This window comes from Anser cygnoides, chromosome 14, assembly GCF_040182565.1.
Source record: "Anser cygnoides isolate HZ-2024a breed goose chromosome 14, Taihu_goose_T2T_genome, whole genome shotgun sequence".
Taxonomy (NCBI): Eukaryota; Metazoa; Chordata; class Aves; order Anseriformes; family Anatidae; genus Anser; species Anser cygnoides.
Genome location: NC_089886.1, coordinates 1229395 through 1250785, shown reverse-complemented (window position 1 = coordinate 1250785; position 21391 = coordinate 1229395). Strand labels below are relative to the sequence as shown.

At 38.7% G+C, this 21391-nt stretch overlaps 1 protein-coding gene across 3 annotated transcripts in view; it reads right to left on the bottom strand.

Annotated features, from left to right (window-relative positions):
• Positions 1-825: 825 nt before the first annotated feature.
• NR3C1 (nuclear receptor subfamily 3 group C member 1) overlaps positions 826-21391 on the bottom strand; it is a 67864-nt gene continuing 47298 nt past the window's right edge. For all 3 annotated transcript variants that reach the window (XM_067005456.1, XM_048057044.2, XM_013175796.3), the window contains exons 5-9: positions 18728-19006; positions 16009-16153; positions 9136-9266; positions 6134-6291; positions 826-5196 (exon numbers count right to left, since the gene is read on the bottom strand). In XM_067005456.1, the coding sequence (XP_066861557.1) occupies positions 5044-5196; positions 6134-6291; positions 9136-9266; positions 16009-16153; positions 18728-19006 (866 nt within the window). In that variant the 3' untranslated portion in view covers positions 826-5043. The remainder of the gene's footprint in view (positions 5197-6133; positions 6292-9135; positions 9267-16008; positions 16154-18727; positions 19007-21391) is intronic.

Here is a 21391-nt window from a genome sequence, read left to right as displayed (position 1 = left end):
CCCAGCGGGCAGGTTTTAAAAAAGCGACACAAATCAACGAAGCGCCCCCGGCCCAAAGGGAGGACGCGAAGGCGCCCGCGGGGCCGGCAGCGCAGTGGCAGCGAGGCCCCACACGCCAGGCCCCGGCCCCCACCGAGCTCGGGCTGCGCGGCCCAGCAACGCCCCAGGAGACAGAGGGCAGGCGTCGTGCATGGCCAGCGTGGAGATGGACGGTGTGAACACCTAACGCTTTGATTATTGACAAAACCGCAGAATACGCTTTTATCGTTTTTTATTTGCCTTTTATCACTAACTTCTCAGCTGCCAGCACCTCCCTCAGTAAGGAGCTTCCCTCAACGCTCTGGCAAGTATCAAAACATTAAGGAACACTGGAGTAACAAAAGACATTTTAAATCAACTTTTTTTTTTTTTTTTCCTAAATACATCTAGTTTTGCTTTTCTTAGCTTAAAAGTCCTGGCCAGCTTATGCTATTCGGTATGTGCACAAGTCCATTTGGTCGGATGCACAGACCTGCTTTTGAGTTGATTTCATTAGAAAACTGTGGTAGAGTTTCCCCTCCAGAAAACGGAAGTTATGAATTCAATGGCAAATTGGGCAAAGTTCGGTAAATGTAAGTAATGAATTCTGATTAAAATGTTAATCTGAACTTAATTACCAGAAACTCTCTCGCTATAGAACTTAACTACAGCAGCAATTAGCTTTAGTATAAATAATTTTTGCTTGTGACGTGCGTAATGAACACAACATAGATGAACTGATTCAGTCATCAGAAGCAATCTTCTTCAGGTACACAGCAAAAACTCTACAAAAGCATTTTGGAGCCATTTAATGAAAAAAGCAGAATTTTATTATATGGTTTCTGTCCATTATTCGGCATTGCTGTAAATGGCTCACATTTACTGCAACTTCTGTACAGATGTGTGGCTTTGTATTACCAGAACAGCAAATTTAAATGAAAAAATAAATGTTCAACAATTCCACACAAGCTTTTACAGTCCAACATTTCACTGAGTAGGTGAAAACTACAGACTTGTTACTACAGAATTATTCAGCATGAATAAAAAACTACAACTTTTATTTTTAAACAGGAGTCACTGGTTTAATTTTTTTATGTTGTTTAAAATTACTGTGATAAAAATAATGATTTTTTAATAATGCCATACACCGGTATGATATAGGATTTGTCCCCATTATATATCTTTCGTTTAATATACAAAATAGAGTAATGACACGCTGTTGACTCTATGCTGTTATGCAAGTTAGTTTGGAGGTGGGGGATATTTTCATACACACAGCCTTTCATCAGAAAACAAATGCCTCGCTGTTTTAAAGAGGCTCTATTCCTTTCCTGAAAATTTGGTTCCTATGTAACATCGATGGCTCAGCAACACCTGGTTGCAGACTGGACTAAGGATAGAGCTTAACTAGTATATAATAAATACAATCTTTTAAAAAACTCACTCTGAAGGTATGACCCTGAAGTCCTCACCCACTGAAGTACGACTATGGGAAACAGGACTTAGCTGACATTCATCCAGGCACTTCCTCCTGTTTTTGACCTTTCTTTGTGAAAATGGCAAGGTCATTCCTAAGCTTAAATTGGCACCGATTCCCAGCCTCCCTCCCTCCCTTCTTTCCAGTTGCAAAGCTCCTAATAAAATCTGAGATTTCTGGCATTTTTGCTTTGGGTGATAACCACGCTGCGCAAAATCTACAGTTTATCCCTCTCCAACCCCATTCCCTGGCTTGTCCTATGTAAGGCCATTCCTATCGTTTTTCATGTGCAATGTACACCACGCAGCACGTATGTGTCCTGACCTGCCCACGGGTGTCCCTCGGTCAGATGCATGCACTATGTGATAAGGCACTGAAGAGACAGAAGTCACAATTCTCCCTGCTTTATCCAGAGTGCAGATACTACCCAGTGCTACAAGGACTACTGATACACACAACATGTACTTTTCACTGCTTACTAAAGCACTATACATATTTTTAATTGTGAAGTTTAAAACTTAACAGCATGTACAGCATGAATGCTTTCTTTTAACATCACAGTTTCCTTTTTTCCTTAAACCCATAAACTAAAAATGAATATACAGGCACAGAGACCAAAAGGGGCAGAGAGCCTCTCTTCTCCTATGTTCTCCATTTCTCTCAAGATGGTAATTTGTTCACGGTCACCGTAGTTTTCTGCTGGCAAAGAAAAAACAAAAAGGTATCTTTGCGTATACAAATGTTAAAACCAGCGTTTGCACATGTGCACGTGCCCACACACCCACGCCTGCACACGCACAAACTCACTCTTCCACACAAGCTCCAATTGAGCTCCCTGGGGATTGAAGTTTCTAAACATTCTCCAAGTAAGAAGAGTTTTCCTTTTAACTAAAGAACCCATCTGAAACCAAACAGTATGAAACTCCTATCTGTATCTCAAACAGGTCACGTAAATATTTCCATTGAGTTGGGCTGAAAGGTATAATTGAAGTACTGAAGTTTACCTTAACTGTTACAAAATGTACATACTCTTTACAGATCATTCAAAGAGAAGAGAATGATTACGTTTTTTTTATTAAAGATGATATTTTACTCCAAAGTACTGAATATAGTATCTTTTTAATAGGTATAACATTCAAAAAGATTTAAGAAAGGATGAAAATTTAGTTTCCTATTTCACTTGGAAACAAACTTTTGTTGAACAATAGAAATGTACTAGTGTATTGTGAACAACCTATGCTCTATATTTACATATTGCTGGTACCTGTATGCATATTATTGCCCAATTTTTCAAGCTGTTTTTGCTGTGGTACGTGAGGCTGTATATGAAATTAACCCCATATGTTCAGAGGTGTATGTATGTACATACGCATCTTTACGGCTTACATTTTTTGCAGCGGAGGTCTGATTTAGCAATGAAACATGAATGGTAACCAAACATACAGATAGGAGTCTTCCATCCGAGGTTCAACTTGAATTTTTACACAGTGATTTGATAAATGTAAATCCACCCCTAAAAACATCCACTGAACACAGGTTTTCCTTCTAAACAGAGTATTTCTTTGGATACTAAATGTCACCGCCTTCAGTACTGCCTCCAGACAAACCACAACTTGTACGGGTTACCATTCAGCGTATTTGTGACCCCTACAAAAAATATAATTACATGTATCATGATAAAGCAATCTGTCATCTAAAAATCATCCTTATTATACACTATACAAGCTATTTTACAATCATTTAATAAATTGCTTTTAAAGCTGCAGTAGCCCTTCCCTTCTTTTCTCAGATCAGCGAATATACCGATTATACATATTTGAAACTATAACTAAATATAAAAATATATTAGGTTTTGTATTTTATCAGATGATTTTTCTCATTTCTATTACACAAATAATCTGGCCACTTTGAGTAAAAATCAAATTTTAGAGTGGCTTAGTAAATATTTAAATTTAGAGATACAGAAAATTGTTAAGGTGCACATAGAAAAGGCTACTACAGCTTCTAAACGTTTTAAAATATAGCTATCAATGGCAACAAGGAGAAATTCACAAGACCTATGGTAAATTTATGGCACGCTAGTAATTTGATATGAATGGATGCAGCCTTACAAAGACAAAGTTCGACGTACAACTCTAAGACCACGAAATCAGTAGCGGAGTTTTCCTGCTCTCCAGGAAAGAGGATGGACCAGTTCAGTGACAGGCGAAGATGTGAAAATGGGTCTCTAACCACGCGAGTTTGGAGTCTGTATATCCGGAGTTACAGTCGGTCGGCGCAGCTGCTCTGCTTTACTGCTGCATGAAGGTAAACATCTCACTGAAGAAAGTAGTTCTAGAATCGGTACAATAAAAACAGAACAAAACCAAACCACTGGGCATAATTACATGTCTGCCTCTTAAGTCACTGATATTTTTCCATATATACCTGTATGATGATAGGTTTAAGTGTATAGAAAATGTGAGTTTCTCCGCACAGAAGTAAACTTTTCTTAAGCTATGCATATTTTCCTGAAAATTTCCTGATGGGCAGTCAGGACTGATCTTCTTGGCATCAATGCAGCCCATGACTCTTATAGTTATGGCTGTTGCATTATATGCAAAAAATCAGGCTTTTTTTTTTTAATATATAAAATAACCTGCTCATTTACATCCAGTTAGGACTGGGTTAATTTTCTATGAATCTGCATATCCAACGCTTTTGCACATATACCAAAAGTATTTGTTTCATTCGCATCTATTTTAATTAGATTTGAGAGTGTTCTCCCACCCACCCTGGCCCTTAAAAAATGCCAAATTTTTATGGTCACCTTGACAGTTGAAAGCTATTAGGTTAGAAAAGCCCAACCCATTTTCACATGAATATACTCAAGGATTAATGTCTAGAGGTCATTTAGGAAAGCTACGAGCTGCCCCACCTTAAAAAACCAGCTGTACAATAGGCATCTTGAAGTATTACAAAAAAATTATGTAAGAAAAAATGAACAAGCCTAGTTCACGGTATATAAAGTTAAAGGAAATTGCTAAAACCAGACAGTAATAGCTATAAAAGGCACAACTTCCCTTTTCTGATATACACTTGTAAACTTTCTTCAGGTTACATGCATAAACCAAAATGCTACCTTAACTTTAAAAAAAAAAAAAAAAGAAAATCCAAAACACTTTACTAAAAAAAAAAAAAGCCTAGAAAATTGTCTCCAGCCAACTGCAGAAATTAATTAGCAGAATGTTCATAACACAGCCTCAGATCTTGTCACCGGTGGTTTTGATGCATCCATTGATGTTGCACAGGGGGAGAAATATAATTTCTGACAAATAAGATTTATTTTTCTTTTCTTTCTCCCCAATTACGTATCAAATGTGAGAAATCCGCTGCTTCTATAGCCTAAATCTTGGCCCTCTGTAAACCACATGTAGTGCATAATTACAAAAAGGAACACCGCTGCAAGGACAAAATTAACAAGTCTGATAGTTTTTTTCTTTACAAAAAAAGCAAAAAAAAGCTATCATTTGACGTTTTCTTAAGGCAACCCTTTTGTATTAAGGCAGTCACTTTTGATGAAATAAAAGCTTCTTGATATTTCCATTTGAGTATTTTGGTATCTGATTGCTGATGATTTCTGCCAACATTTCTGGGAACTCAATACTCGTGGATTTATCCAAAAATGTCTGGAAGCAAAAGCTCAGAAGATTTTCAACCACCTACGAGTGATAAAGCAAAGAATTACTTTCACACGAATGCATACAGAAGCACTATTAACCTACATCCTTCCTTCTTGCTATCTTCTGCCGAGGCTGCATGGCACAGGCCAGCGTGGTATCTGTTCTGCCACATGCCCCGAGTACTGCCCACGCTTGCAGATAACACTTGCAGTGCAGGGCAGACAAGTTCACTTCTCCTCAGCTTAACTACTAAGTCTTGTAAATGCCATTCTAATACAAAACAAGTGAATAGATCGTGCAAGGTCTTTACAAACACTGAAGACATTTAGTATCGATTCCCATTTTAACATATAAATGACATACATTTGGATATCTAAACATGATCTTTCCAGGCGTTAGGTAAACTAATAGGAAAAAAAATTGACGTCTTCAAATCTCCTTTACCTTATCCAGCTTAAACATTACTTGGATTACTTTGTACTATGCACAGTTCAGAGTACATGCTGCAAAAGGAAACAGCCTGAATTCTGAAATTCCTTGCAAAAGTAGACCGCTACTAAAATAGCACTAATGCATTATTTTAATGCAATTTCAAACACTTCCCTACATCCCTGAATAGTCTGCTTTGAGCTAATCCTGCTTTTAAACATTAACATAAATATCTCCCCTACTATTCCAAAGTAACTTAAAATTCCAGAGTTTCTCCATTTTAAAGCAACAACATTTTTAAAAACTACATTTTTAATTAAAGTTATATAAATTATAGAATTAATTGCCATGGAGTCCACCGCAAAGGTGCTCTGGAAGCACAAAGTTCACCTCTTCCAATTAGGCTAGTTAGACATCGGGAGAGCATGACCACCTCCATCCTCCCAGTCCCCATATTTATCGTTTAAATGAAGCGTGTACAGGAGATTACTGCCATATACCCAGACTATTTATCTGGAACTTTTACAGCATTCATTTAAAAACTTACATCATGCATAGAGTCCAACAGTTTAGTCAGTTGATAAAATCGCTGCCAGTTCTGGCTCGAGTTCCCTTCTCTTTTCACTATGGCCTTTCCCAGCTCCTTAATGTATGTCATACGAATTTCTTCAAACAAGGATTGGCTCTTCAGGCCTTCCTTAGGAACTGCAACATTGATATGAACCTTTAAGATATATAATACCTACGAACTGCATCATTATTTAAGCTCTTTTACATTAGATACACAAAAATGACCAAACGAAAGAGGACTAAGTTTTCATTTACGAAATGAAATGGCAGCTGAGAGACGAAAAGAAGGCAACTGAGACAGATGACTTGTTGAACAAACAGCACAGGACTGCTGGCAAAGGAAAAACAGTAACAAAAAATAACCCAGGTAACCCAAAAACAAATAAAGGGAAGAGAACCAGAGCAGAGAGGTAGCACCACCAAGGCCTGGAACAGCCCTGACAAAGAACCACCAGGGCTGGGGATTCCTGTTCTCACCGTGTGGGAAGCTGTGGGAACCAAGGAGCGGGGACCAAGGAGTGTATTCAGTCAGATTCAAGCCAAGGCCAAGCCCCTGTGCCTACGTGCTCCTGCTATGCAGGTCTTTCTATAGGCAAGGACAAGTAAACTGCAAATGCATCAGGATGCATCAGGCGCAGGGACTCGAGTGGTCCTCAAAGTGCTGGCTTTGAAGCCTTTGATCACCTTGGTGAAGCGAATGAAAAGAGCTACAGGGAGAGGAGGAAACAGAGACAAAGCAGACTGAAAGGAAAAGAGGAGAAAAGAGTGGAAAGAGGCCACTAAAGCAGAATCCCTTCCTTAGAAAACATGACCCTCGCTGCACTGTCAGCATCTGTTCAACGTTACTCTGAAGTATTTTAACCGCCCGGTCTACACAGAAGATGACAACGTGTCACTGCCAACAGTTCCTTCACTAATTTATACAGAAAAGGTCTGCGAGGTACATCTGTTTATGAGCTGCGTGTCTACACCTGCACAGAATTCCTGTTTTACTCCTCCTCTTCTTCCTCTTCTCTTGGAAAACACGCACGATAAACAAAAATCAAAATTGTGAACTCATGGATTAAAAAAACTATGCAAATTTCAGCTATTCAACTCCCAGAAGTGCCGCAGTGTACCACTTACACAACACGTGTACTTGAGAAGAAATGTGGGAACGTATTGTCCTTCAACGTAAATACAACAAAGAAGCCTTCTGCTGCTTAATGCCAACACTCGTCATACGTTACTTGTGAATGGGCTCAATTCTGCTAACGTAGCTCCCTTCCCACTTCTGACATGGAAATTCCTTTAAGGAAATTTCCACTTCCTGTAGGAAAGTTGGCCTACCTTACATCCAAAACACTTCAGGAATTTTTGGGAGAGATTTTAAAAACTGCTTTAAATCTTCCGTTCGAGCAAAGTTTCAAGCTCTTACAAAACCCACAGCAGCACTGTGGAAGTTTCTTTTCAAAAGAACCTTTGTCCCAGTTTTGGGCTTGGCACGCGGAGCTTGGCCGGGTCGCTGCCAGGCCGCCGAGGTGAACAGCCCGGGAGCATTGCTGCCGGCTCCAGCAGCACGGGGAGGTGCTAACATGGCACCTTGCTTCCACCCACACCGCGCTGGTGCCCCGTTAGCACCCAGGGGTTCGCAGCACATACCAGGTCGGTTACAAGATCCTCCTGCTTTCAGGATGCTTTGTTTACAAGAATTAATGCTATTACTCCTTGTAAACATCCCTTATATGTTTCTGTAAACATAAACGTTCCTTATAAAGACAAGGAACATTTGAGCCCTTGGTACTATTCAAGCGTCTAAAAAATGTTTACTTTTAATCACGTCGAAGTATTGTGCTGAAGAAATCTTTTCTTGCTTTGTTGCTTTTACTGGATACTTTCAAGGCACACTCCCATACCTGTCATTATATTCAAAAAATAAATGAAAATTAAAAAAAAAAAAATCTGTCTAACAGAAGAAGTGAAGGTTCCAAGAAAACTACAGTCCCTGCCTCAGATGAAGCTTTCTCAGCCCTCTGGGACTGAGGGCATCAGCACAACGGCTGACCAGTCCCCACGCAGTGCCGGCAGGCACATGGCTTCAGCTGTTCAGACGGACTGAACCGTGCAAGACACGGTCGTCGGCTCATGCCCACCCGTATGACACACACACGAGTCTCAGTACTGAAGTCTTTGGATTGCAGCTGAGCCAGGGTTAAAACTGAGGATCATCAGGGAGTCACAACAATACAGTGCATGAAGAGGAAAAAGAATCACCGGGTACTAATGAATATGGACACAAAGTAGAAATAACACAGTAAAATTATTTACATAGTGTTTCATATTAGAGCATTTCTGTATGGTCTAGGAAGGGACTATTTTGGCGCTCTACTTCGACCTCCCATGCAATACTGACAGAATTTTACTAAGGTGCGACTTGTTTGAACTCTAGCTCACCTGACTGAAAGGCATATAAAACCGTCATGCAGTACGTTACATAAATGGCTTAGGTATCTATCATAAATCCACCATTTACTTTTTAGATACAGATGCAAAGTTGCATTTAACAATTGTTGTAATAGAATACATAGTTGTATTTAACAATTTTTAAATACCTTCTGGGACAGTTCAGTAACTTTTTTGGGGAGGAATCTGCCTCACTGGATCAGAAATTGCTCACATTTATTTATTTATTAATGAGCACGAAGTCATAGCCTTGCCCACTTCTTTGCATCCCGAACTGCTCAGCTAGTCTGTGGTTGAGGCCTCTCTGTTGGAGTTGCAAAGTTTTGGATACAATCTGTAACATCTTAGCATGAATGTCTTGTCTTTGCTAAAAGCAGAACTTTCTTCAGTACCCCTGTAAGGTGAGGTGCCAAGCAGAACATTTGATTTTAATTTGCTATCAGATACCTGACATGGTATAAAACTACACACACACATTTCATGGCACTGGCAAGTGAAACTTACATTGTTCACATAGGTATTTAACTATTCACCTACTTGTAGAGAGGAGAAGCAACGTTTTCATACAGAGATACTCTTCATAGGAGACTTGAAGCCGTGATAGCTCTCGGGCGACCATAAGCATATGTTTGCATTGTTCGTACATACAGGGTAGATTCATTCTCTGCCTGAGAAATAAGCAGAAAAAATTAGTTCAGCATGTAGGCATCTGTACATTCTAAATCTAAGTTTCTCCATGCTTCATTCAAAAGCGGTGGGGGTTGCAGCTGCAGATGTCAAGCTAAGTACTTTTATCTGTCTTACAGCAAAAGAATCTCCAGTTTTCTCCGGGGAACTCTCATGAGTGAGAGGTGCCCCAGCCCCTCGAGCATCTCTGTGGTCCTCCTCTGGACCCAATCTAACAGATCAACATCCTTCAACATCTCCTATTCAATACTACAATCTAAACAAACAAAATTAAATCCAAGTGTAAGAGAAAAAATTGCTTTTAAAATTACACTATTTCCTCTAAAGCTGCTATCATTTTTCAGTTCTCCTTTCCTTAGCTCTGCAAGAGCTGATACATATAATAAAACACGTAACAACCTCAGAAGCATTCTGGAAAGCATCTCAAGAAACCCTAAGTCAAAGCAAGAAACATGCACCTTTCTCAAGGTGCAAAAACCTAAGAATAATAGGAATTCAGAATGGCTTTCAACAAGAGAGAAATACAAACCATTTACAACATATTAAAACCAAGCACGAGTCTAGAATGCACCCATCATTTCCAAAGAAAGGCATACTGTTGAACAGCGCCTTTGGAAACGTGACAGGACTACGTGCAGCACTACCTCACGGACAAGCAGTGTCTATAGCTCCACACACGTATGCACATCCCTGACCCCAAACACCCACGCCGTGTCAGGCTTCAACCACCAAGGAGGCACAGCGAGAGCACACAGCGCCCACAAGACAATGCATGAGGCAGGAGTAAATGCAAGGTGCTCAGTTGTAGGATGTCTCTCAGGGCACCTGACTCAAAGCCACGAGCTTACACCAGCTGGCTGTTTGGAAAAAATCTGCTAACCCCGTTGGGTTGTACCAAAGGGCATCTTACATATTTCCAGTTGGGTAATTCAAACACATTCCACGTCAGGGCTCAGCAGTTTTCCTCATGTAAAAGTATTACCATTTCTGGGCAAAAGGTTAAAATAAATATTTTGAAATGGGTCAGCCTGTCATTTATTTCCATCTGCTGTAAACATAATCATCGCCGCATGTCTGAGAATCTATACGACGACATTTTGGGCAGATTTTTGGTAATACCAAGACTATGCAAATGGCAGCCCTCAGAAAACGAGAGCAAAACACAGCACGCCTGCCTTCGGGCGGGTCTGGCTGCGGGGACAGCCCTCGGTGCTGCCGAGGCCTGGGAAGAGGCCTCAGAGACCCCCCTCAGCCCCCTCAGCCCCCCGCACGTCCCCTGCCCAGGCCGCATCGGGCACAGAACCACACCGACTGCGTGGTGTTTGGGCAAAGCTCTGACCACCGCCAGCCCCGGTCACCCAGAGAGGCCGAGGTCTGAAAGCTGTACCCCAAAAACAAGCCCAGGAACCCCTGACGGAGGGAGCAGGGAACGTGCTGAGGCCTGGGGGGACACCAGACAACCTGCCAGGGAGAGAGCGCTGCCCCAGGTAGCGCAACGGGTCAACATTTTAGCAAGGCCTGCCATTCACATCAGTTGAGACTTGAGCAGCTGGCTCATGGCAGATCATCATTTCGGTAGGGATCCTGCCCCAGCGACTGCAAACCTAGGCTGATTTGAAACACTAATCTTTGAAACTATCTAATCTTCCCCTGCCTTTGTAAACAGAAAAGAACATGCAAGTCAGGCAGTAGGTTTAAGATGAATGAGACCCATGTAGTTTACACTTAACGTGCACATGCATGTGTGTGGGATGTGTGTTGATAAAAGCATGTGGTTTTCGACACTGCTGAGTCATTCAGTACAGCCCAGTCTATAGAGGAAAAAAAAAATCAGTAAATGAGCTGCTGGTATTCTGAAAATCAGACAATACGGATTTCACAGAATTAGTTACAAAAAGAATGTTCAAAAAATTCTGGGAATGAGAGAACTGATTAAACTTTGCTTATAAAACTGTAATTAATGGTTATTTTCTTTCTCTTCGAATAATGCAAATACAGGTATTTGCTATGGCATGTAATTTTGTAAGGACAAATGCAATCAAGTAGTTGACCTCAAATCTAGGAACAGCAAAGAGCTAAGATGACGCGTGATGTAAACATAATCAAATTCCTAAAACATGTAACTTTCAAAAACTTCTTTCTAAAGCTAGACCACAACGAAAAGATATTTGCTACTTGATGAACACAACTGTGCATTCCTCACTGTAATTACATGTACATGTGACACGAATGGAGGCTTTAAGCTGAGAGTCCTAGTGCCAACCGCAATGAAAGCGTGTTCTGAGTCACAGGTCACGGAAAACATTTACACAGAGCTACAAAATCGCAGGTTTTACAATCTCCAAATACTCAGTGATGGCCTGAAGCTTAGGATTTATTGAGCTGCCAAGCTTTTCAACAACTTGTATCAAGGTTTTACATATATAAAATATAATACATAATATATATAGATTGCCATCTTATATAGACACACCTCCTAAAAAAAAACACTTTTCCTGTTTTTGAAACATGAAATGTGAGTTTACTGGCTATTCAAACACAAATGCATCGAAGCATATTGTTTCTACCCAGAAATGAAGTACAGAAATGCAAATTTAAACTATTTTCCAAAGTCTTAAGCTAACTTGAAATACATTTTTGCCCCTGCCTTAAGAGCCAAGTAACATTTTTCCCCACTTTACCTACTGGGAGAGGAAAACCTGTCAATGGCTGCTTTGCAGTGTTTTCCTTGTGCAGAGCACCAGCTGGGGAAGGAAATGCTGATTTTACAGCCCGGAGGCCTAAGGCGCACCTACGCGATTCAGCGGCAGCTTTTCTATTGACTGAAGTGGGAAGCGGAGGGAGCAGTCATTGCCACCCAACAGATTACAGCCCGGAAAGGAACACCAAATGCTCCCCGTTCTCCTGCCCTGGTTTACCAGCGCCAGCTCTTCAGCTCAGGCGCCCTTTATTATCCAGTGCTAACACTGGAACCGGCCGGGTCAGCCACTGCCACCCTCGCTGCCTCCTCAGATGAGCAGCTGCGAGTTGGAGTTAAGGAAAGAGGGAGGCTTTCATCTCAAGACTCTGATTAACTGGAATAGTGACGACTTCAGAAAGATCAGAGGAAGGAAGGATGACAAACTGACATATTCTTGCAGAAATGAGAGCTGCATCATCAGAGGCTCATCTTTTCTGTTTTTTTACTTTGTTAGTTTTACAAACATTTCACTGTACCGGTGCAGCATAAGTGCATGAAATGGAACCACTGCTACCTACATATACGGTGAACCTTTCTGCACACAGCAAATGCTATAGGAATTATTTTTGGGGTGAAATGCAGGCTAAATATATTAAAATGGTAATTACAGATTTAAATATGCATAATTCCATATACTCAGTGAGATATTTATTAGTTATAGCATAATGTGATTTTTTTTTGCAGTGTGAACTCAAATTATTCAACAATTAAAAACCCATTCATGACAACATTTGTCACTATTGTGCAAGGCTGAAATGATGCAGGTCTGCATGAGGCCTCGGGTCACGCCTGGAAGTTGCTGCCAACTTCTCAGCTTCTTTATACTTCCATTTAAGAAAAAGAAGTACATCAATTTTAAGGCTGAAGCTACAGACCACCTCTTGGGAATTACTCTATTCAAATAAAATACAAATACAGACATCATTTTGTTCTAACCCTCAACTGAAACAATGCTTTGAAACTGGAATTAATAGATATAAAGCCAGAACAAATCCTTAGTTACAAATAAAAATGCAGAAGTGTCATTTGCAGATCTTGAAAATTACAAGTTTGAACAACTTATACTTCTTTATCTGCATGCGGAAAGCTGAAGCTACTGAGCACGAAGCAAAGGTCTGACGCAGACAGCTTCAGTTAACTGTGAAAATGACCATGATACTAAATTTCAGGCAAAAAAAGAGAAGATTCTGACGCATCTGCTACACACAACACCTATGCCTAACTGTATTTATTACAATCAAGCTTTAAAAGGAGAACTTGTTTCCCAATTATTTCAGGCAATTCACTACAATACTGTTAAATATTACAATTGCTTTTAGCTTTTATCAAGTAATAGAGCTGTTTTGACTTTTAGAGGATGCTGCTTTGCCTATTTAAGTTAAGATGCTCAATGGGTTTTAACAAACATGGAATCCTTACATCAAATGGCACTATCTTATTTCTCTACCTTGGACCTGCTTCTAGAATATCTGAAGTGTTTAGTTAAGTAAGAGCTTGGAGGTTTGGAGGGCAGCAGGGGGGTGGGTTGGGTGAAAAATGACTGTGATGCATCTCAGAAAACAGCACTGAGTAAATTCCTGTGTGGTTTGTAGGAAATGTTATGTACCAAAGTACTATTTTTTCAATGATGTATTAAGCAGAAAGAGCGGACATACCTGCTCTCTGTGTTGGTTTTTTCTTGCTGTACATGATGTCTCTCTTGCCCTACCCAACGTTTTAGATTTTAGCATCAGTAATGCTTCCCCAAAGGCACTACCCTTCTGGATTTCCCAGAGGTACTGTGCTTCTCCAACTTCTTGTAACTCATGCAGTGTTTTTATGTATTATTCATTAATTGTCATGTTTAACTCAGAGGTGGCTGTATTTTATTGATGAGTAGTACATAAAAAGTTACGACCAGAGAGAGTTTTATGGGCAACCTGTAGCACACTGGAGGAAGAGTTAGAAGAAACTGCAGTTCTCTTAGTCAACATATTTTATTGAAAACAAGTGTCATTTTAATAAACAGTTCATGTACCAGAACTATAATTCAACTAAATTTGAGAATTAACACTGACTATAATAGGATTATCCTTGCCTTTTTTTTTTTTTTTTTTTTTAAGAGTATTGGCACATACTTAAATGTAAAGCTCTGTGGTTTTGACCAACTGATAAAACCACAGGAGATCTCTGACTTGTAGCAAATTAGATGCTATCATGCTTATTAGTGAGAATATTAGTTATTTTAATTAGTTCCACCACGTGGAAGCTACTTTATTTCAGAGACATATTCTACTAACTTGATCAAAATAAGTACACAGATGGGCATACATTGGCCCCCCACCTTTTTTTTTTTTTTAATATAATTATTGTAAGGAAAATATTAAAGCTTGTAAATATTTATCCAGGCTTATATATGAAAAAGACATTAAAGTGAATAAATGAAAACAAAAAAATAGTCTGAAATAAATTACTAATCACAAAGAAAATGCAAAGATTACTTTCTTCTTTTTCTTTTAAATGGAAAAAAGATTTGGGAGATCAGGCACTGAAGTACAATAGGAACAAAAATATTATGACTACTGCCTCAAAACATGCCAAAGGGACTAGCATTACCTGCAAAGACAGGAAAATTGAGACATGAATAACACCTTGTCACCTGCATCTCTCTTCAAATTACTGTCAGTGAAATTGTCATGGTGATGAAGTTTTGTGATTGTATGAGTCAAAGGTCCTGCGTAGCTGTATTTAATAGTTTGTCCCCACAAATGGGCAATATCATTTCATGAAAAAAGAATGGCAAATCCATAGTGATAGCATCATATTAATTGGAAGCAGCAGACGGGCAAACTAGAATTTGAATGGCACTGACCAGCAACCTCTAAGATCTACATCTACAAAATAGTTTCAGCAATTAGTTCGGAGTACAGACTAAATGTCTCAACAGACTTTATAGATACTGCTAGCATCACTGGAATTGCAAGACCTAAAGACCACTTGGAAAGTTTATTACAAACTGCTCAGACAGACTTCTACCTGTTAAAGAAACTGCTGTTTAAAAAAAAATGAGTCAAAGGACACAATTGCTGAAATGGCTTCAAAACAAAAACACAGCAAGAAAGTCCATCAGGACCAATGCCAGAGCACGTCCTAATAGGAGAGGGTTTGAGACAGTATTCGGTCTAGAGACTGAAAGACGTAACCTAACCTGATCTGCTGCTACACCTTTGGAAAGTAATATAACTACGCATATTTCTGCACAAAGTGTTTATACCCACTGCAACTCAGATTAAGCCTTCTGTCCGTCACCTCCATGGTCGTGAATTCCCTCTTTCAGTCCTCTACAACACAGAATTACCAAACAACCCCACTTTGAAAAATACAAGGAAGACAACGCTCCGCGTGAGAAAAAAAGATACCCAAGTATTCTAGCAAATTCATTTTTTCTTGAAGACTGCTACCAAAGTTCAAAAACAACAAAAATAAAACACGCAAGTTTTTCCATTTGCAACCTGGTCTTTTTAGTCAGATTTTAAGCAGGCTCAGATATAAATGTTTAACTGTTCAATAATTCAGTGGAACTAAAAGGACCGTACTATTACTTTTATACAACAAACACACAGAACATTATGCAATTTGCTGAACTTATCTCTCCAACCCAGATAAATGTTCGGCTTCAACTTTGTTGGCTCGACTGAAATGAATGACTGTAACGAATGGTGCAGAGACAGTCACAATATGGAACATTTCAGTACAAACATCTCCCACAAAAACTTCTGTATACAAATACACTTAATATCTAAAAGACTGCTCTTTCATTTGACCTATTTAAAAACTAAGCAATCTGCTGTAAGAAAAACAATGCTGAAAATGACAAATTGATTTGTGATCTCTGCAAGAGCTTGCTACCCAGTGATTCACCTCTCATGTACCAAACACAGAAAGACTGCGTGGATTCTAGTACTCCCCGGTAAACGTAGAAAAATGACTCATGTCTCACTTACTCATTAATAATCAGATCTGGTGCAAAGCACAAGAGATTTCCATTTGATTGTTTGTATGATCTCCATCCTAAAGCAAAAGCCATTAGGAACATCCATGAGTACTGCAGAAGGGTCATTTGGTCATCCAGATGTAGATTTCTGAAACCTGAAAAAAAAAATTGAGGTGTGACAGTATTGGTAGCAAAAAAGAAAAAACAAAAAACTCAAACATAAATAACTCTGAAAAGGATGATGCTTATCATCAGTATGACTTCTGTACTACCAATGCAGATTCCTACTTTTAAAAGTGCATTTGATAATGATTTCTGTAAATGTGATGATAGTACCTGAAACAACAAGAAAATTGCTTGCCACGTTCCAACTACCTGATTCAGCCAAGTATTTCTGTATTTTAGATTACATTTTTGGTGGAAGAAAAAAAAATAGAACAAAAGAGGTTTCTTATGTGAAAGTCTTGTTGAAGGAAAAAAATGCACTTTAAAAGGGGGTGCAAACACCATTTTCCAACTACCAAGGTTACATTCAAATATTTGCACATGTAGAAATTAAGCATTGCAACCCCAGGACTCAGATTACAGCTTCTGGGCAATATGACTACATGTGAACCTTGAGAGGTTTGAACAGAACGCTTCAGCACAACTCAGGCTCGAGCTTGTTTACATGTAACAGCTGACCATGCACAACAAACATAACACAAAATAACAGGTAAAAGAAAGTAACAGGAAGAGTTAACTCTTGAACCTTACATTATAAATTATACTGGCATCTACATCTATACATCTTCAAAGTAAATTCTCAGCACCCCATCTACCAAAATGCACGCACACTGAAAGTACTGGATTCTTTCAACCATGTTGTTAGCTACTTTCTGGATGGAGAGAGTACTGGATGGATGATTTTGATTGGTACTACAGGTGCTAGAATGGGACGTAATATTAAAAAAAAGAAAAATCAGAATATGTTGACGTGCTTATGTGAGACAGATGGTCAAAGACAGATTACAGAAGACAAAAATATCTAATATTCACTGCAATTCATTTGGCAATCTTGTAGAATTAATGGTAAAAGTTGTTTTTTTTTTTTTAGTTTTTGAGAGTAGTGCATGAAATAACGAATGGTTTAACTTTAATTTTTGTTCTTATTCAACAACATTTGTACATTGAGCTTACAAAATATATATCACATTAGAAGCAGTTAATGATGGTAGCTAATCTTGTGAAAATACATAGAATGAATAGAGCCAATTAAGATAATGAGTAAGTGTGTAAAATCTGAAAATTAGTCCCTTAAAAAGGCTTAAAAACGTAGGCAGGTTTCCTTTTGCAATGTTAGTTCCTATCAGATTGCGCCTACATTTAACGAGAAAATATTGTGCCACAGTGAATCACTACTAAAGTCTGAACTCAAGTTGATTTTATTTTATTGCATTAGGCATCTGACATCTAAAGAGCTCATTACAGTGCTGTTTCGTGAATATGTTTAAGTAGATAGCATTCAACAGATGATTATATAACAAAACTTGTATGCCTAAACAGCTTCAAATAAAAGCTTTTGGTTTTGGAGAGCATAACAACTACTATTTACTACTTCTAAAATACAGGCACAGTATTTCAAAGTTATTTCGAACTTACTGGGTTAAATATTGAAACCTTAGTTCAAAACCTCATCGGGAAAAGATTGTTTTGAAAATCTCAACTAAAGGATTTAGCAATCAGAGCTAGATTACTTTTAGTCTGTTTGATGGGATAATATCAGGAGAAGTATATACAAATTAAACACTCATGACAAACCACCTTAGTAATAAAAAAGAAAAGAGAATAGAAATGTGATAAAAATAGTTCCTATCAACATAATTATTAAACTGAAGCTTGGCATGTTCATAAAGAGCATATGTTCTAACCTGAAGGGTTGGTCTTATTAGTGGAACTGTTCAGAAGAGTTTATGAACACAGAAAAATGTTTTTACAAAAGTTGTATTTGAATTTGTATTTCAGAATACCAAATGATCTCCTACAGCCTTGTCCCAGCAGAAAGTGCGCACATGTGAACTTGTTCTAATGAAGACCTCAGCAAAAGGTGCAAGTCCCCACCACAGAAAGCCTTAACAGAGAAACAATCATCTCCTGTCACACCTCTGCTGGTCATGCATATTTGAGTTTGGTCTTCCTTTCCTACTCTTAATTTATTTCCTCTCCATCAAAAGAGAGACCAGTGTGTAAAACACACTCAAATGTCATTATAAGACTTTTTTTCTTCTGGCAGACCTCTTATATGTTATTGTACTCATGTGCAACATAAGCATTGAAAAAGTATTGTTCCTTTTTTTTTTTCTTTTAAACAGGTGGTTAATAGTATCGACAAGAAGTGAGAAAAATGATTTGTTTTATCAGAAAGAAACAGATCTTCAGCTTTCCTTGTGGCCCTGACTTCTCCCAAAAACATACTATGGGATGCTACACGTTATGTCCAAGGCTGAGACATTACTTTCTTCTTCTGTAAGGCAACTGCTAACTGTATCTTCAGGTGGGAGCCAAAATAACAAGAACACTTCCAAGTTCCCCAGTTTAATTATGTAGCTACAATGCTTGAGAGAAAATGAACATTTTGACTTCCTCTCCTAAAAGGTTATCTATGAGGGCTCTGAAGTATACCAAAGATGAAGACAGATATTCAAATACAATAAAAAGACTGCACTTTGTAATTAATGCACGTCTCTTACCTGGTATTGCCTTTGCCCACTTTACTGCAGCTACAACTTGCCGTCCTCCTAACATGTTGAGAGTTGACAGGATGCGCCAGCTTGAGTCAGGCAGAGTGCTGTCGTAGCCTGAATACAGAACTTCGGGTTCGATCACTTCCAGCAGGGAAACAAGGGTAGGGGTCAGCTGTGGCAGTGATGCAGGAACTATGCTCTTGTTTCCAGGAGTCTCAGAAGCATCCCTCGTTCCCGTTACATTAGCTTGCTGGATTCCTTTTATCTTCTTCTTTGTTTTTCGAGCTAGGAAAGTTTTGGAAGTCACAGGTTAGATAATGGAAAGTAGCCACACACCAACAAAACGTAACAAAGGAAATGCCACTTCTCCCTGCATTTGTAGATCACGCAATTGAAACTTTTTAAGCATTTTTTTCATAAAATTGTAAATAATTTCACTTCAGTGCTAATCAAACTAATCAAAATTAGTTTATTTTACATTTTAATGAAAGTCACATTTACGTTAATGTTTCAGTATGTTAAAAGACATCTGCAGGGAGGACAAACACCTGAACCTAGAATTTGTATTACATGTGACATCTCAGTAAGACTTCATGTGACAGAATGACATCTGTTTAGAAAATACTTGCAGGAGGGGGCTCTTCATAATTTCCTTACATTAAGTATAGAAACCATAGAGAAGGAAGGAAAAATACATTTAATGGGTAAAAAGTTACTCAATCTCTTGAGCCAGGGGAAAATTTTTTTTTTGGGAAGTGCCGGGCAGGAGTAGATTCTTCTTTTGCCAGCTTCCCTGAATATAAATCATTGCTGCATAATTAAACCATAAAATTCATATACCAAATAAATAAAACATTACACAGAGATGTTAACTGTAAACTGGAAGAAGCTGAAGCAACAATTTTATTAGCATATTGTCAACAATAGAGTCTCCTACTAAGCTTTCAGCCCTGCTGGACGTAGTCTGCTAGAACTGAACACACTATTTAACTGAGACCAGAACGAAACCCAATTCTTCTCCTCTGTCTCAACTGGTTGATCGATTTCTGTTCTGCAACTTCGGAGATAAACCAGTAGCACATAAAAGCATCATGTAAAGTGGGTTCACTTTCAAAGTTTGTGCTGTTATAGTCAGGATCTTTAATGATCAGAAATTTACCAAATCTGTAGCGTAACAAAATACAGTATCTCCCTCCTGACCCCTTTTCTCCCACTGGCTAGGTCAGAACCTTCAGAATCCTAACTGGTAAAGGTAACCAATTCTCTACGGACTTTGCATAAACTGAATTTTTTCAGAGGCTTAGATACTGGCCACACCTGCTGAGATTTTCTTGTTGGAATAGCATAACCACTTCTGTGGAGCAAAGAGCTTCTTTCTCTTTTTATTAGCGTACTTTCCCCCCCTCCATTATCCTTGTTCTCAAAAGCAAATAAACTGCTTTGACTCAAATTTACGTACAGATCCCCACAGCTTAATGCCGACACCTGGTATGGAATATTTCCAGCCCAGGAAGTCTGGTAAAACTATAATCAAAAGAAATATCTGATAAGATGAAGTGTTACACAAGAATTTAATGAAGTTCAATCCGTAAGGTTTCTTATACCTTAAGAGTCCCTTAACAAATGCTGAGGAGGAGCAAACAGTTATGACCCATGAAAACACCAGTGATACTATGGGGAACAGAAGAAAAGTTCTGGAGGCAAAACTTCACGCTTAAGAAGAATGTGAAAGAACAAGAGACCTTCAGGGAAAATATTATCTGAAATGTTGGCACTGCCATGCGTCTTCTTCAAAACGAAGAAGACAGAAAGTAACATGAGTTGCCAAGACTTTAACTACAAAATGCAGTATGAAAGGCCAAAAAAGATTTTGAGATGACTTAATATGGGCATAAAAACTAACAATAAATCTTTTCTCTCCAAACACATCAGAAAGAGAAAAGGTGCCAAAGAATGTCTAGGATCAATTAATGATGAAAGTAGGAAATGAAAATTCAAAGAGGTAAAGGCTATAAGACAAAATACCATTATTCTACCGTATAAATCTCTGGTACCTGCAGCCTGATAATTGCACATTTTTCCAATCCCCCCAACTCAAAAAAAAAAAAACGTAACAAAAAAAAAATCCAAAAAAGGGAGATAAGTAATGTCAAAGCTATGACTGATAAAGCAAATTAGATTAGAAAATGATTAAATAACATGTTTTTGGTGTATAAGGATCCATTTTTGTCTCAGTATAAGAGGAGGCAAGAATTAAAAAATTACCATGTGGTATTTTATTATTAAATAAGGTACTTTTCCACCCAATACTTTACAGGGAAATTCACTGCTACAGTTTGCTACAGGTACTAGAAATCTCTACATATTCAAACCGCAATAGGACAAATTCATGGAACAAGTAAACACGGAACAGTAATTCCTGAACTACAGTCCTAAAATAGTGAAAATAAAGGACTTTTTCCATCTGTTCTGTACTCCATACTGCCTTTCAGCTTTCTCTTCTACCAGTTCCTTTATACTACCAATTCACCACCTGTTCTGATATACATGCTATATCGTTGTTTCCACGGTTCTTTTTTTTTCGCTGCTCCACACTACCTTGGGTTCTAACATTTTCTCTCCACCACGAAAGCAATTTTTTTGTCCTTTTCCAACAACCCCTATAACAAT